This window comes from Carya illinoinensis, chromosome 9 (genome assembly GCF_018687715.1).
Source record: "Carya illinoinensis cultivar Pawnee chromosome 9, C.illinoinensisPawnee_v1, whole genome shotgun sequence".
Classification (NCBI taxonomy): domain Eukaryota; kingdom Viridiplantae; phylum Streptophyta; class Magnoliopsida; order Fagales; family Juglandaceae; genus Carya; species Carya illinoinensis.
In genome coordinates, this window is record NC_056760.1 from 8941540 (window position 1) to 8957282 (window position 15743).

Genomic DNA, 15743 nt, shown 5'->3' on the forward strand with positions numbered 1-15743 from the left:
GAGCCTACGTTCATCCGTTTTTATGTGGACCAGCTGAATCCGATGCGACCTTATCTTATTGCATGACTGATTCAAAGCATCTAAATATCAATACAGCTCACCTTGATCATGACTTGAGTGGCACACGTTGTCGAAAATGGGGAAGTCGAATGGAAAATCCAGACAATGAACGTACGTTAATCTTCTTTCGTCTACCTTTCGTTTTATCTACTACGTAAATTTCTGAAACATGTATCTATTCGATCTCTTGTATAACAGAGCCAAGCATCCTGAAGTATTTCAATTATTTTGTTGAAAGTTTTACCTAAAGATATTATACTCATAATTTACACTGCGTTTTGATTTGCAAATCTTTAACTCTGGCATAAAAATATATAAATATATATATATTTATATATATAATAGTAAGGGCTCAACATGCACTTTTGCCTAGTTGGAAGAATATATAGGAAAATTGTGCCTAAACATAAGAACTTTTCTGTACAAGCAAATAATAGCAGAAAATAGATTGAAATATGATTATTACGTGTAATAGGTAATAATAGGGTAAACTTGCAGCTGTGAGAACAAATTGGATCCTATTAGGTTACATGTCACTCCACAATGAACAATAGGATGGAAAGAGGATGCAAAACCGATTGATAGACTCTGTAATGGACATATAGATCAATCTTGATATCGGTAGGCATTCATTCAAATTCACTAGGGTGGTGAGAAATATGTGGATGGATAAATTCTTCATTAAGTACCAAGTGAAACAGTACAAGTTAAAACAAATCATAAATTCATACAAGTTCAGTAAATAAGCAAACTATGGCAATTTAAATTACAGTTTTTTTAGCCAACGGCCCAACAGTAGATGTCATGCAAAAGTTTCATTAAGTTATAAAAATATAAGGTTACACAGTTTGGTGGAAATGAATATTTAAGGTTTTTGTCGGTGTTTCATTGATGGGGCTGATGGACAGGACATTGAATCTCTTATGGAGTTGCTGTCGAAGCTAATCTACTTCTACACCAAGGTGGATGATACATTCCTTTTCTGAAACTTATGCTGCAATATTTTTGGAGATATGGTAAACGGTCCTGTATAAAATGAATTTAGGGCCTCAATATGGTTATTGTTGTTGTATGTTAGGCCAGGCAAAACAGTGTGAAGAAAAGGTATAAATAGAACTGCAGCATACATGGTATAGGCAATGCGTCTTCCTAAATAGATCTGCAGCATACATGATTCTCATCTTGATAATCCTTCAAACCTCTCTGCATCTCCCCCTGCCCACACACACACTCATATGCTAACCTTCTAAAAGTGTAGATGAGAAGCTCCACCAATCCCAATAGGCCATGTTGTCTCAAGAACCAACACGTTCTCCTCAACTGAAATGACTGCTCTTTTTCTTTTTCTTATTTTTTGTGGCTGAGAAGGCAAAAGTTCAGCATCCTATAAAAGCTTAACATAATCACACAACAGCTAGGAGAGTTGCATTTTCCATTTTTTGAAAACAACAGGGCATCAATACCAGGGTATGAAGAATGGGGAAGAAAATGTTTGCCTTGACTTCAGGAGGCATCCATATTAAACCTGATGTTCCATCACATCCTGGCCAAATTTACCAAACTATCTTTGTTGTAAATCCGAACACCCTATTGTAGCATTATATGTTTTTAAAATGTGAACGGAAACTCCTATAAACATGCCAACAAAACCCCAATATTAGATTGCATAGGACCCATCGATAATCATAAGAGAAATGCTGCCAAAAAACTTGAAAACAAAAAATCTAAAAAGCCTTACATAAATATACCATTCACAAACAACATTAAATACCAAATACCATTAACTCATCAAACCCCAGCCTACGACAAAAGAAAAAAGAAAACCAACAAACTATTTAGTGCCCAAAATTCCAAAAGCGCAAATGAGCCAAATCACTGAAAAACCTAGCATACCTTGCAAAAATGAAAATAGAGAATAAGAAATGTATAGACCTCAGAATAGGAACCAATGCCATGGATCTTGTCCATATCAAAATCCTGAATGGTAAAACTCTCTTGAGGTGCCTTGAAAGCAAAGTTCTTGGATCTCTACACATTCCCACCATTGGAAGACTTCTCCTAAATTTTCAACTTGGAATCAAAATCCTTCTCCAGAATTGCACATCAATTCATATCATATGAGCATGTTTGTGATGATTATATAACTTCGGAAGCATTGAGAGGGGACAAAAAAGAAAAAAAAAAAAAAAAGCAAACTACTTTAAGCCCTGAAGCAGAAGCAAGAAGCCCAAGTAACCAGATATCCGACCAAGTGCGAAGAAAAACTGGTCCAAAAACAATCCCTATCTTTTCAAATCAACTATCAGTTCAATCATGAGAGCAAATCAGAACAAAGACATTTCAAAATTCCAAAAAATCGAAAGAAAAATAAGTAAAATTCAATAAGTCCAAAACTTATTTTCCAAAAATACCTTTCCCACTTGAACCATCCATCACATAAATCAAAATAGGTATAAGAACACTAATAAAAAAAGGCTTAATAGTAATAAGAACACTAAATAATCTTGTTGAACTCTGGTGGTTACAACGGTTCCTCATCATCTAGTATGTCCTCGATAATGATCTGGGTTCATTATTCTTTTCTATAATTTATATACCACCATCATTCCAAGATAGGGAGGTTAAAAAAATGAAGATCAAGGAAAACGAATTAACGATACAAAGTCACTAACCTGAGAATGAAGGTTCTCTGTTTTATCCACCATAAGCTCAATCTTTTCTCCAAGGCCGAGAAGCTATACAGAAAAATTGTTAATAAAATGAAATACCATAGTTCCAAAAAAAAAAAATAGGCTTCTTGAGTTTAACTGACAAAAGATTCTATCAAAGAGAATATAACCTTTGAAATTGACATTTTTTTTTTACAAGTCTTTGCTACTGACATATAGAAGAGAAAGCAACACCGCCTCACCTTCTCTATATTTTCCATCGTAACTCCTTTGGCTTTCGAAACCTGAGCTTTCACTTTAGCCAGCTTGCTGATATCCTTTGGATGATCTACACAATATTGCACCTGCTCCTTCAATTTGGGCCTAAATCACCAGGATTAAAATTTTAGCATTAAGGTAACTTATAAAGTTTAAAATGAATATCCTATTTTACAGCAACAATATGATATTCTTCAAAAAGAAGAAAAAGGGATAAGCAGATGAATAGGAAGAAGAAAAGATTACCCAAACTCCTTGTTGAGGCTATTGGCAACTGTTGTTGCAGCTTTTCCTCCACCATGTCTCTGGATGAAATCCTTCTTGATTCGCTAAAGGATGGCAATTGGAATCTATCACCCTTTTTATTCCAGAAAAAATTTACTCCCTATATTTCCTTCACTTCTTATTTAAGTTAAGAAGTTAGTTCCAGCCCAAAAAAGGCCAACTCATCCTATATGCAGGTCTACATGATTTAGGTGCTTTGAATTAAGCTTAAATGCCTAAACCCCAATGTATCAACTGAATGATATTGCATTGTCACTATTTTTCATTCTCACATAAGGGAAAAGAAAGACAAGCATATATTAGTGAATAAAAATAAAAAATTTAAAGAAAACTTTGAGCAACAAGGACTATATCCATTCCATGGTTTTCAATCTTAGTTCTTAAGACTACACTATAAAAGTACATTACATTCTGATTTTATGGGAACAAACTTCACATGACCATTTATGACGTTTCCTGCACAATTGAACAGAAAACCTTTTAGCAAAACATACCTCAGACAGAAGCTCTGTATCATCCATAGCATGGAGATCCAAAAGCCCAGCACCAAAATCACCCCTAAACTCCAGAGAATAAAACCCATCAGATGTGGCTACCCCACCTGATGTTTGGGCAGTATGCATGTATGGCTCAGAAGCATAGAAAAAGAAAAAGAAAACAACACAAGCACTTGAAAATAAAGCCATCCTAAACTAATCAATAGGATCCTCTTTCGCTGAAGAACCGTAATTGTGGCAGGGGTGCTTAACCTGGCCAACTTTCTGACCATGGTTATGGCTAGGAGTTGAGATACCTAAGTCTTCATAAATGAAGTATATCAATAGCAGCTAACATCTTCGGTGCTCATGAATAAAGAGCTTCGGTCGATAACAGCTTTGAAGTTTATATAAGGTCCTATTTAGGTTAGTCTGATATTTTTTACAAGCCTCAATGGCTCATAATTCAATTTTATGACATGAATATAAAAACTTCAATGAATCAATTCAACATTAGAAACAGATTTCTTGGAACACTAAAATCAACATTTCCAGTTCTTTATTACTGGGAACACATCAATCCAATAATCAATGCACCCATGCCTCTACACCAAACACAACAATATAATCAAAAAACAATGAGCAATGCTGCCCCTATGAAAATAATTTACACCAAAGATGCCTTTTCTGCATTGCTTGAGGCCAAAAGAAAGAAAAAGAAACAAAAAAAAAAAAAGGATTATGCAAGTAAAGGTATCAAGGAAAGGAAAGGGGCAAGCTTACTGGCATATAAAATGCACCTCTACGATAGTTTGATTGGCCCTGATCCTTTCCCTCAAGCGGTCAAATCCTATATATTAAAACAAGTTCACAATCTCTGGGTCATATCAAAAGAGGAAGAAATAGGGAAAAAAGCCATGCTACTAAAGTACAGGCAAAGAGTACATGGTGCGTGAAAACTCTATAACAATTAAGTGGAAAAGTATTTTACCGTCTGTGGGCCACCGGCAACATCTCCAAGGGTATTTCCATTATTGGGAGTATAAACATCTCAACAAGCCATTCCCACTCCATCTAATCCCCATATTTTCTGCTAATATGTAATGTTCTTGCTACCAAGAACACTACTGCACTTCCTCAAACAACTCAGAACACTGAAAGAATTCCAAGTATAAACAAGAACTCTGCACGCCAAAGAATGAACCAAATGCAAGATTCCCTTAGTGAATCTTGATGGGGAATTTTCGAAGAATTCCCAACCTCCAAATTCGTATTGAAACTCAAGAAATCAAGAAAGTCTTACACAGGCCATGCACTGCTTATATACACATAGAGCATGAAAGTCTTACACAGGCCATGCACTACTTATATACACATACAAAATGCAACTACTATCTCCTAACAGATGAAACGCACCGTTTCATTAAAGCAAAACACAGACTCAAACAAAACTAAACGACCTTGACTCACAACCTACTTATACCAAAATGCAGCTTATTTTTAAACACAACACTCCTAAAAGTTGTATGCTTCCTAACTTGGCAGTTAAAGTCGTTACTAACCATCAATTCATTCCCTGCTATACAGCCTCAATGCTTCTCTCCTCTTCACGAGCCAGTCCCCAGCACCCGTGACATAATAACTTCACGCATTTAAATTTGCTTATTATAAAAGTAAACTTCCCGTCTCTACCTTTCTTAGGCAAAAGCAAACATCTCATACACATGTTTGTGGATAGAATATAATATATTCTTAAACATTTCAAGTGGTTGAATAATAAATCATAAGTAACAAACAACTCATCGCCATATGAAAAGTTAAAATAAATCTGACAGTAATAAAGAAAGAAAATGCACATATCAGAAAACATAGCTCACAAGATTCAAAAACTGTGCTTCATCTCATTTTCTCAAATTTCTCTACAACCAAATAGAGAAAGTTAAATTATTTACGTGTAAAAACTAAGTTAGATTATTGAAGAAGGAAAATATAGGTTAAAAAATAGCTACGCGAAGCACATTGCGATTAAAGAATTCTAAAAGTCTAACCCACCATAGAAATGTAATACCAAAAGCAGAACTAACAACCATATTGAGATCAGCAACCTAACAATAAAATCCAACGAATCCTTGGGCCGTTACATCCCCAATTCCACAAATTCAAAAATCCAACCACTGAATATGAACACAAACGTGAGTAAAAATCTGTATGTGTGGGTCATGTAGAACTCACCTTGAAGGGATTAGCCTCCTCGTCAAAAGGATTGGAGTCGTAGTGACTCATTACACGGGACCTAGAGAGAGCGAAAAATAAAGATAAAATCTTTAGTCCTAAAATCCTAATATCTACAAGTTTCTTTAAATCTAAATAGAATTGAGAAAACAAAGGAGCAAAAGAGAGAGAAATCAAAGGCAAATTTTGGAAAACACGGACATGACATCAATGGTGCCTCTGAAGGAGCAGAACGAGAACTATAAAACCCAAAGCACAAACTGGAGAACCCACACACTATGATGAGGACAATAGAAAACCTTAAAATATTGCATATTTCATCTATTTACAATCAATATATTTTAATCATTTTATGATATTATTATTGATTTTAAATGAAAAAATATTTAATAAGTATAAATTATAATTATAATTTTTAATTAATTAATATCATGTTTATAATTAATTTTATAATTACGATTGAATTGGACAAAATTTGGTAACATATACAACACATTTTTTTAATTTATTTTTGAGTGTATTATTTTTTTTCCTTATTTTCATTTTAAATAAAACTAACTTGGGATCCGGTTGTAACTTATAACCAAAAGCACGTACTAATTGAAAGAAAATATAAAAAAACATGCGGAAAGAGAAGCACATGGGAATGACCTTTTGAAAAGTCAGCCCTCCTTTCTTTGCTTTGGACGCACATGGGGTGAAGTGAGACTCACACATATGCAGCAGCACTTTTCTTCTCAACCAACACAAAAGTAGCTGTTTCAGCTTTTACACATGAAAGATAGCACAATACAAGACACATAGAGGGAAAGACGCTGGCCACTTCTGCAGCTGAAAAGAAACACGAAAGAAACGCCCCTGACATAACGTAAAAGACTAATGAAGAGGTTTCCGTTTTGGGGCTGGGGGAGCAAGAACGAGGCAGAGGAGGTGGAGAGCTACAGACTGGGCAAGAGGGAGCAGAAAGAAAAATGAGAGAGAGAGAGAGAGAGAGAGAGAGAGAGAGAGAGAGCTACGGACCGCTGGAGGAAACAATGGGGGTTTTTTGCTTTTCTAGGCTGGGACGCAAGACAGACCAGGAGGAAAGGAGATAAGAAAAAAAAAGAGAGGAAGAGAAATGGATAGAGGAGAAAGGGAGAGAGAGAAAAACAGGGAGTGAAAACGGAGGGAGGAGAGGATTTTTTTTTTTTTTCTCGTTGGGCCTTGGGCGACGCTGGAACTTTCGTCTGACGTTGGGACTCACTTTTGAGCATGACGGAACCCAAGGGGAGCTTGGGCGACGCTAGGCGTGGATGAAACCAGGAAGGAGGGGCGTTTGAAGAAACCTGAGAGATAAAAAAAAGAAGCTTTGGACAGAGACGAACGCACGGACGCAAGGGAGTTCTTTTGGGCTCTCTGTCCACTTTTGCTCTCTTCTTAAGGTTATTTTCGTGTATTGAATTTTATGTTTTATTTAGTTTTATTATAGGGTATATTTATTTGATTTCCATGATTTTTGTGATGAATATAGTTGGCTAAACTTTCATTAGAGGTGAAGTCTAATAGTTTAGACATTATTTTCATATCAATATTAGAATTTATTTTGTTAGCTTGATCGATTGAAAGATTTTATTATTGGATATTTTGATTGTCTATATATTTATCTTGATTCATTGTGATTTTTTAATATAATGAATGCTTGAAAAAAATCCATGTAATCTTCAAATGAATTTGTAAATATTATAATTATCAATGGTTCATATTTAATCATTAGTGACTATTTTTCTTGATCTTAAATATTAAATCTTGCAATTAAACAGAATCATTAATTTAATTTAATTGAAGTAAATCGATCTGAAAAAATATTCTAAATTATTAGACGGATCCTTGAAACCTTAATCATTCTCCATATCGATTTATTTTATTATTTTAATTTTATTCTATTATTTTAAAAATCTTCATATCAATAATTTTCTTTTATATTTGATTGAATGTTCATTTTAGTAATTTATTTTTATTGTTTGAATTATTTTATTTATCACATAAGTCAATCCTTGAAGATTCAATACTGTTTAATACTATAATATTTGTATACTTATAGGTAAAACTGCGTGAACAAAGAATGAACAGAAAACTCAGTTACAGAGGACAAAAGGTAAGAGATGTGAAAAATCAGTCGGGCAGCACACGGGACGCACGAAGTAGACAACACAGAAGTCAGGGGCAAAAGAGTAATAACAGTCTCTCAGACAGGGGCAAAATAGTCTAGATGGTAGATACATTGCTTATTCTCTATCTATTATAGTCTGGTTGAGGGGAAAAATAGGAGAGATAAATGGTAGCACTTTTATTTCTCTCCCTCATGATCAGTCATCAATTATAGATAAATGGTAGTGTATATAATATTTTGATTTACTGATCTCCTCTTAATTATAATCCATATTATACTCCATTAATCTATATGAATAGAGAAATTATCAAATATTCTTTTAAATATCTCCATAGAGTAGAACCCATATAATATTGATCAACACCAAGCCAAATGTTAAAAGATAAAAACAACAAACACTTTGTTCATGAACAGAACTAGACATTTTGGTAGCTTGAGCTCCAGCATTATGAAGTACTTGTAGTTAGCCTTTTTTTTTTTAATGGAACTTTTGGCTGATCAACTCCAGAATTTCAGAGATTTTTTTAAATAATGAATTTAAATTATGATAAGTAATTAGGGATCGAAGAAAACTGATGAGAATATTATAAGAAAAGGGAGAAAATAAAATGTATAAAACAAGGAAACCAATCATTTCATTTCAACAAAATAATAATAATAATAATTTGTACAAATTCAATATGTAAGCTACATTCAAAACTGTAGACATTTTAAAAAAAGCGATATTCACTCGAAAAAATTTACTTTTCCGTATTAGGTTATATTTTTTCTATCCAGGAGGCAAGACCCACTCCACAACGAGTAAAGAGACAATTCGCTTCTGATAGAGTCCTCCTGAGTACCTAATTTTCGAAAAACTTGAATAGAATTAACCACGCATCATGGCTCGTGGTCAAGAAGTCTAGATGAACGTATCACTTGCTTATCTCCTTCAATATTTTAGTTAAGGGGTAAAAATCAGTAATAAATTATTTAAAACCTGGACCCTTTTCACATGCTGTAAAACACAAACGGCAGTAGTTCTCCTCTCATTCGGGGCTTCCCGGCCCATACATTTATAAGTGTATAAGTGGATGTAGTTAATAATAATTAAGCGAAATACATATATTATATTATCTTATACATATATTAATGCTCGATTTGCAGTGCCACCATCAAATTATAAATTTGTTCCATCGATAGGTACTTAATTCGTGTTTTTTCCCAAATCACAAGAGTACTGACCGCACTCCCTCCCTTAACAAAAACAACTGACATGATGTTGTAACTTGAATAGGCATGTATCATACTTCAGCAAATGCTCTTCAAATATTACCTTGCCTCAGTTGTTTTCATACTAAGAGATACATAAAAGGCTGTTAATTAACAGAATATGAGTAAGTCTGTAGTCTCATCCTATTGTAGTCTCAGGCTTTGATGGGAATCAATATCTTGATCCGTGCGTGGTCTCTTTTTTGTACTATTGCTATGAAAATTTCTTGTTCATTGGAAGAGAGAATCATTTGTGATTTTGACTTGGTAATTCTTTGTATATTGGTTGGATTTAGGTCTGGGTGCAAGCAAATCAAATGAAACATAGCTATTGAATCAAGAGTCAGAGAAGACTACAACCTTAGAGCATCGAATGAAATATATAATAGCAAGTGAAATTTGCACAAAAACACGCACACCGTGGTCACATCCACAAAACACTACCTAGGACCTAACTCGGTAATCGAAACCTCGTTATGACTTACTGGCCTGCAATCAGTGTCCAATTTCATTGATGTTGCCAATGGAACCCCATTTTGCATAAAACTTGCTGGTTGTGTGGGCAAAGGGAGAGCAATGGAATTGCTATTAAGCATGAGAACAACTGAAGCCATGTCTAGTCTGTCAGCAACATTTGCTTGAACACACAACAATCCAATGTGAATACATCGTATCATTTCGCTCAATGGACCACTCCTTAATGTGAGATCTATGAGATTTGCAGCTGTCCCCTTACTCCAGTTTTTCCAAGCCTGAAGATATACATTAATTTATGCATACATGTCAAAGAAAATAGTGTAGAATATTACTAATTTTCATTTTAATAAAGAACAGGGGTCTGATAATTTGTGTATACACTCACATAGCTTAGAAGGTACTCTCTATTCTCCCCTTCACGGAAAGATGTAATTTTTTGACCACTTACAATCTCCAGCATCAGCACACCAAAACTAAAGACATCTGACTTGATTGAGAATTGCCCAAGCATTGCATATTCTGGTGCCATATATCCACTGCATATCAATATTAATAAACTCAACTTCAATTTGAAGGCAGTAGAGCTTTGATTATTATTTTCAATTGATTTGATTTCCATCTCTTCATATGTCTTTCTTGATGCAAATAACCAACATAAATCAATCATATAGAAAATGCAAAATTGTAGTCATTAGCTCTAGCCTATTTGCATATGTATATATACTTACTAAGTCCCCACAATTCTGTTTGTACTGCCTTCAGTCTGATCCAGTACACACATCCTTGCCATGCCAAAATCTGAAATCTTAGGATTCATTTCTATATCTAATAGAACGTTAGCAGCTTTGAGATCACGATGAATAATCCGAAGTCGAGAATCCTCATGAAGGTATAAAAGCCCTCGAGCAATGCCTTTTATAATTTTATATCTACTCTCCCAATCTAGATTTGCACTCTTCTTGGGATCTACATATGCATGGAATCGTAGTACTCAGTCAAATATTTAAAATTTATAACCTTTTAAGGAAATGAATGAAAATATATATTTTCATTCATTCCGATGTGAACATAGAATGCAATGGTACCAAATATGTAGCGATCAAGGCTGTTGTTAGGTACGAACTCATACACAAGAAGTCGTTCATTCCCTTCTAAGCAAAATCCAAGGAGCCTTACTAGATTACGGTGTTGGAGCTTGGCCACTAATACAACCTCATTCTTGAATTCCAAATTTCCTTGTCCAGAGTTTCTTGATAGCCTTTTTACTGCTATCTCTTGTCCATTGGGGAGCTTACCCTGAATATGTGAGAGAATTAGGCACAAATGAAAGAATTCGAATCAATTTTCAGGAACTAAATACAATGGTTTGACAAATTTTGACATTAGATGCTTGGTAATACTTTTTATACCATACTGTTTTCATACCTCATAAACGGGCCCAAATCCACCTTTTCCAACCTTATTTGCATCAGAAAAGTCGCATGTGGCAGCTCTAATAACGTCGAAATCGAATTGCAAGGATTCTATGTTTCCAATTTCATCCATGTCTTCAGAAAAGAAACGGCCACCAGGTTGATACATACTCGAATGATTTATTAATTTGCTCAATATGAAAGAGCATACAAATCAAGGTATATAATATAGGAAAATAGCGTTCAAAATCTCAAAAATAACGAGGAATACAAGATGTCAAGAACTATGATGTACTTACTTTCAAAATGATCCTTGCGCTTCCTCACTCTTAAAAATAAATAAATAATACTGATGACCAGTATGATACCAACAAGAGTGGGCACAACAGCGATGACAGTTCGAGTTGTAGTGTTTCTCTTAGTTCCTGCGAAAACCAAAATCACGTTGTTTTTGAAAGGCAAGCCAACTACAAAACTTGAAACAGTCAAATTTGTCTCACACAAATCACAACTTATCACGTACAATATAATAAAGAAATAACTCCAAAATAGAAACGAAAAAAGAAAAGATATGACTGGACTTCTATGATAAGAATTAATAAAGAAAATCACAATTAGAATAAAAAGGATTAACCAATCTACTCCTTCCCGCAACGTTCCCAATTCCCGTGTGATACTTGTAACGGACAGCACATGAATCGCTGACCCCAATAAAGCATAGTGGAATCCTCGCAAAAATATATCTTGGACAACCAAGGCAATTTTGCTCGGACAAATCATGATTAGTGCACTGCGAGAGCACATATATTCTGCCAAAGTCGAGGGCAATGAAGGTTGATCTCGTGGCAAACTTGAGAGAAAGAGTACCTGATGCAGTTTCCCTTATCGTGCCATTTACGTCTGATACGTTTTCTAGCTAGATACCACATATAGAAAGAAGAAGAATTTCCATGTAACGATCTGATTCAATATTTTTCGGAATGGAATATGGATAATATTAATAGGCTAATAATATCTTGGAAATCCTGATTATGGTTATTAGATAATTTTCAGTAGTCTATAGGTCCTAAAATTTATATGGTAGATTAAAATGAGCTTTTCTTAACCTCAATAATTATGTTAAAGCCCATAATTTAATATTTATGGGTCTTATGAGCCCCCTATTTAATTGATCTTGGCCCCAAGAAATTATTTAAAGCTCAAAAAGATTTATTGGACAAATTAAAGCCCATGACATGCAGAAGATCATTAGTACAGCAGAAACAACAACCGACACCACTATAACAATTGTGGTTCTTGATGATTCACTTTCCTTCCTTGCAGACACCAGAGTTCTGCTTTTATCATAACTTTAGAAACTAAAAATTTAAAGAGACTGATTTTGAATAAAATTGTATGATCGAGTCAGTCTTTTTCTTTTCCCAAATTCAACTGAAAGATATTAGCGATTTGCACGATCCGACTATAGACACCGCCATAGCTAATTTTTAAACTATAACAAATTGCACGATCCTAAAAGCTTGAGTTGGTGGGAAAAGAAAGAAGTTTAATTATTTAATTAATATTTTAACACTTTTCTCACTTTTTGATTAAACTCTTATTTAATTTATTAATTCAATGCGTTGGATATTTATTTTAAATGGAAATGTTAAATATAAGTTTAAGGTCTGAAAGTTTTATGCAAATCCTATATAAAAATGAAATTAAAAATTTGTTTAAAAAATAATATTTTGAATTAGATATCTGATTTTAGGTATAAATAAAATTGTATTGTCCTTTTCTTTTCCCAAATTCGACACCACCCTAGCTAATTTTCAAACTACAACAAATTGTTGATTAATATGCATGTAGTTGAGGACCAAAAACAATAATTATTTAATTAATATTTTAACACCTTTCTCACTTTTTGATTAAACTCTTATTTAATTTATTAATTCAATTCCTTGAATATATACTTTAAATAATAATGTTAACTATATATAGGAGGTGTACAAGTTTGATGCAAATATTATATATTAAAAAAGAGCTTACCATAAAAAAGAGATTTCAGTTATGCCATTTTTTAAAAGACTTACGTGAGACTTGTAAATTAAAAATTTATAAAAATAAAATTTTTCATTTTAGTCGGAATATGAGATGTGGAGTTAGAAATAAAATTTAAATTAATTTATATGTTAATATCATTTAAATTAATTTATACGTTAATATCATTTGAAAGAATAATAACAAGATAGTTTGAGTTTAGTATATTTTGGATTAAAATAAAAAATAAATAAAATAAATAAATAATTAAAAAAAAAAGAAAAAAAAAAGGAAGGAAGGAGAAAAAATTGAACCAAAACGTTGGCACAGTAGGATTTATATACGTTGTAGAACCGAAACAGAACGAAAAGGTCGCTTACCATACGTACCTTGTGTCGGTGGAAGCAGTGGTGGGGCCGGGGGAACTGGCTGCTCTATAGGCGGTGCCGGAGGCGACGGAGGTGGTGACTCAGCTGCAGGGTCATAGAAACTGTATATCTCATACCTTAAATAACAACTTGGTGTTACGAATACTCCTCCCACCTTTTGACCATTACAACATTCTCTCCTATAATCACGCAAACGTAGCAGGCAGCTGTTGCAGTCCTCCGGGTTCAAATCAGGGGTACACTGCAAAAGTGCATAGATTTTTTGGGAGTCTGGGGCATCCTCGCTTCCCAGAGCGAACTTGCGAGTAGAACTTCCAAGTGCGGTGCTATTTATTAGCCTATCTAGCAGGGGTCTTAGCACGCTGGTGAACCCTTCTGGGTCTGTTAGTGATATGTTTTGTACGTTATAAATAGCAAGCATAGGATTCTCTTCCATAACGCCAAATATAGACCTGTTTGAGTATCGGACAGTACAATCACCACCCAAAGAGATTGCCTCCTTCTGGTTGGGACAAGACTGTAAGATTCTTTGACTTGTCGAATTGATACAACTACGACATTTATCCGGCGTAAAGTCTCCCCTACAAAGTGCAATCGCGTTCACTTTGTCGGAATTTTCTCCGGCGGTGAAATTGTAAAATCCGTAATCGATCTTCGTGTTGGAAGACATGGAGGCCAGGAGGCCAACGAGGTTTGCCCTGTAGGCACTGTTGCTGGTGTAATTACCAGTTAAATCACAGTAGATCGACTGAGCTGTGGGAGTAACAAAATGTAAGCTGAGAACGATGCCGAGCAATAAAAGTCGATTTGAATAACACATGATCTTCGTTGTTCCTCTATCTTTGGCCTGCAAATCAAGGAACCAATATGATAGTTTTATGGAGAATGGGAAGGATGGACTTGCGCTGTACGTTAAAGATACCACCAATCTGGAAATTTGTGTTGCTTCTGTATTTGTAACATAAAGCACTGCGGGCAATTAGAGGTTGAAAATTCCAAGTCTCTGGTCATACACGCGTTCATTTGTGATTACCCTTTCAACTAATAATGTATCTAATGATATATTAATGTATCAGCCATCAATTTTAAGGTTGCGCATGGATCTTTAGTTGAGTTGAGTTGAATTGAGTTGAGTTGAGTTGAGTTTTTTATAAATAGTATTAAGTTGAGATAGTTAAATGAATTTGATTGAATTATTTAAGTTGAATTTAAATATATTTAAATATTAAAAATTATAAAAAAAAATAAGTCCCACAATTATTTTATATTGTATAATCTGACAAGAGCTGACTGACATATTCTCAGTTGACCCACCTAATTAATGAAGCAAAAAAGTTGTTATTGACGTTCACTGCATCATCCGAAATAGCAAAGAGCCATCGTGTTTTTTATTTTTATTTTTTTCATGAATAAAGCAGCGACTTGGAATGCTACCACGCGGTCACACTTCTTTTTCACGTTCGACGAGGTCAGGAATCTCTGCAAATGAGTGCTGTGTCACGGACTCACGTCTATCTTCTATATGAAATGAGTTTACGGATGAAATTAGTTCAAAATGTGTTTGAACGCCAGATGAGATTCGAATTTAAATTACATAGGGCTGAGCTCAACGCACTCAAGTATCCAAAAGGAGTTATTTGGACCAGTTCTGCTACATACCCCTGGGGAATAACCCTGCCGCGGCCCCAGGGCTGATGTGGCATTAAAATATTCATAAAAAAATAATAATTATTAAAAAAAAAAAAAAGAAGAAGAAGAAGGGGAAAGTAACGCAGAAACGTAAACGACGGGGGGGGGGGGGGGAATTGATTTCAGTACAGAAGGAGGGAAACAAGGATGAGATTGCCATTTCGTGGGTTGATGGAGACAGATCGATGGAGAAGACGAAGAGAGGAAAACAGAGGAAAGCAAAGGAAAATCTGTTTGGTTGCCGAGAAAACACAGAAAAATCTGAAAATAGTTTGTAATAGCCTGTTTGGTTGCCGAGAAAATAGAAGAAAATCACGCTATAGTCTGCAATGGTCCATAACAGTATGTTTGGTTACTGAGAAAATAGAGGAAAA

The 15743-nt window shown here is 34.6% G+C and overlaps 2 protein-coding genes and 1 long non-coding RNA gene across 21 annotated transcripts; 1 reads left to right on the forward strand and 2 right to left on the reverse strand.

Annotated features, from left to right (window-relative positions):
• Positions 1-722: 722 nt before the first annotated feature.
• LOC122277191 (vesicle-associated membrane protein 721-like) lies at positions 723-7347 on the reverse strand. Of its 18 annotated transcripts, none has more exons than XM_043087111.1 (11): positions 6182-6311; positions 5311-6041; positions 4740-4932; positions 4532-4598; positions 3767-3830; positions 3234-3316; positions 2972-3092; positions 2733-2795; positions 1524-1603; positions 1188-1420; positions 723-1086 (listed from the first exon to the last, which is right to left on the reverse strand). In XM_043087111.1, the coding sequence occupies exons 5-9, from the start codon at positions 3791-3793 to the stop codon at positions 1580-1582; spliced, it is 318 nt and encodes a 105-aa protein (XP_042943045.1). In that variant the 5' UTR covers positions 3794-3830; positions 4532-4598; positions 4740-4932; positions 5311-6041; positions 6182-6311; the 3' UTR covers positions 723-1086; positions 1188-1420; positions 1524-1579. The 18 variants fall into 18 exon arrangements, with proteins under 18 accessions (XP_042943045.1, XP_042943044.1, XP_042943043.1 ...); XM_043087110.1 differs by having other exon boundaries at positions 1188-1444; XM_043087109.1 differs by having other exon boundaries at positions 1188-1603.
• Positions 7263-8419, forward strand: LOC122277194. Its single transcript, XR_006228947.1, has 2 exons — positions 7263-7401; positions 8061-8419. It is a non-coding gene; the product is annotated as an uncharacterized LOC122277194 (long non-coding RNA).
• Positions 8420-9679: 1260 nt separating this feature from the next.
• On the reverse strand, positions 9680-14743 carry LOC122277186 (putative receptor-like protein kinase At4g00960). 2 transcript variants are annotated; one of them, XM_043087087.1, is made up of 7 exons: positions 13681-14743; positions 11569-11694; positions 11283-11404; positions 10943-11153; positions 10586-10823; positions 10243-10393; positions 9680-10132 (listed from the first exon to the last, which is right to left on the reverse strand). In XM_043087087.1, the coding sequence occupies exons 1-7, from the start codon at positions 14498-14500 to the stop codon at positions 9821-9823; spliced, it is 1980 nt and encodes a 659-aa protein (XP_042943021.1). In that variant the 5' UTR covers positions 14501-14743; the 3' UTR covers positions 9680-9820. The 2 variants fall into 2 exon arrangements, with proteins under 2 accessions (XP_042943021.1, XP_042943020.1); XM_043087086.1 differs by having other exon boundaries at positions 13672-14743.
• Positions 14744-15743: the final 1000 nt, after the last annotated feature.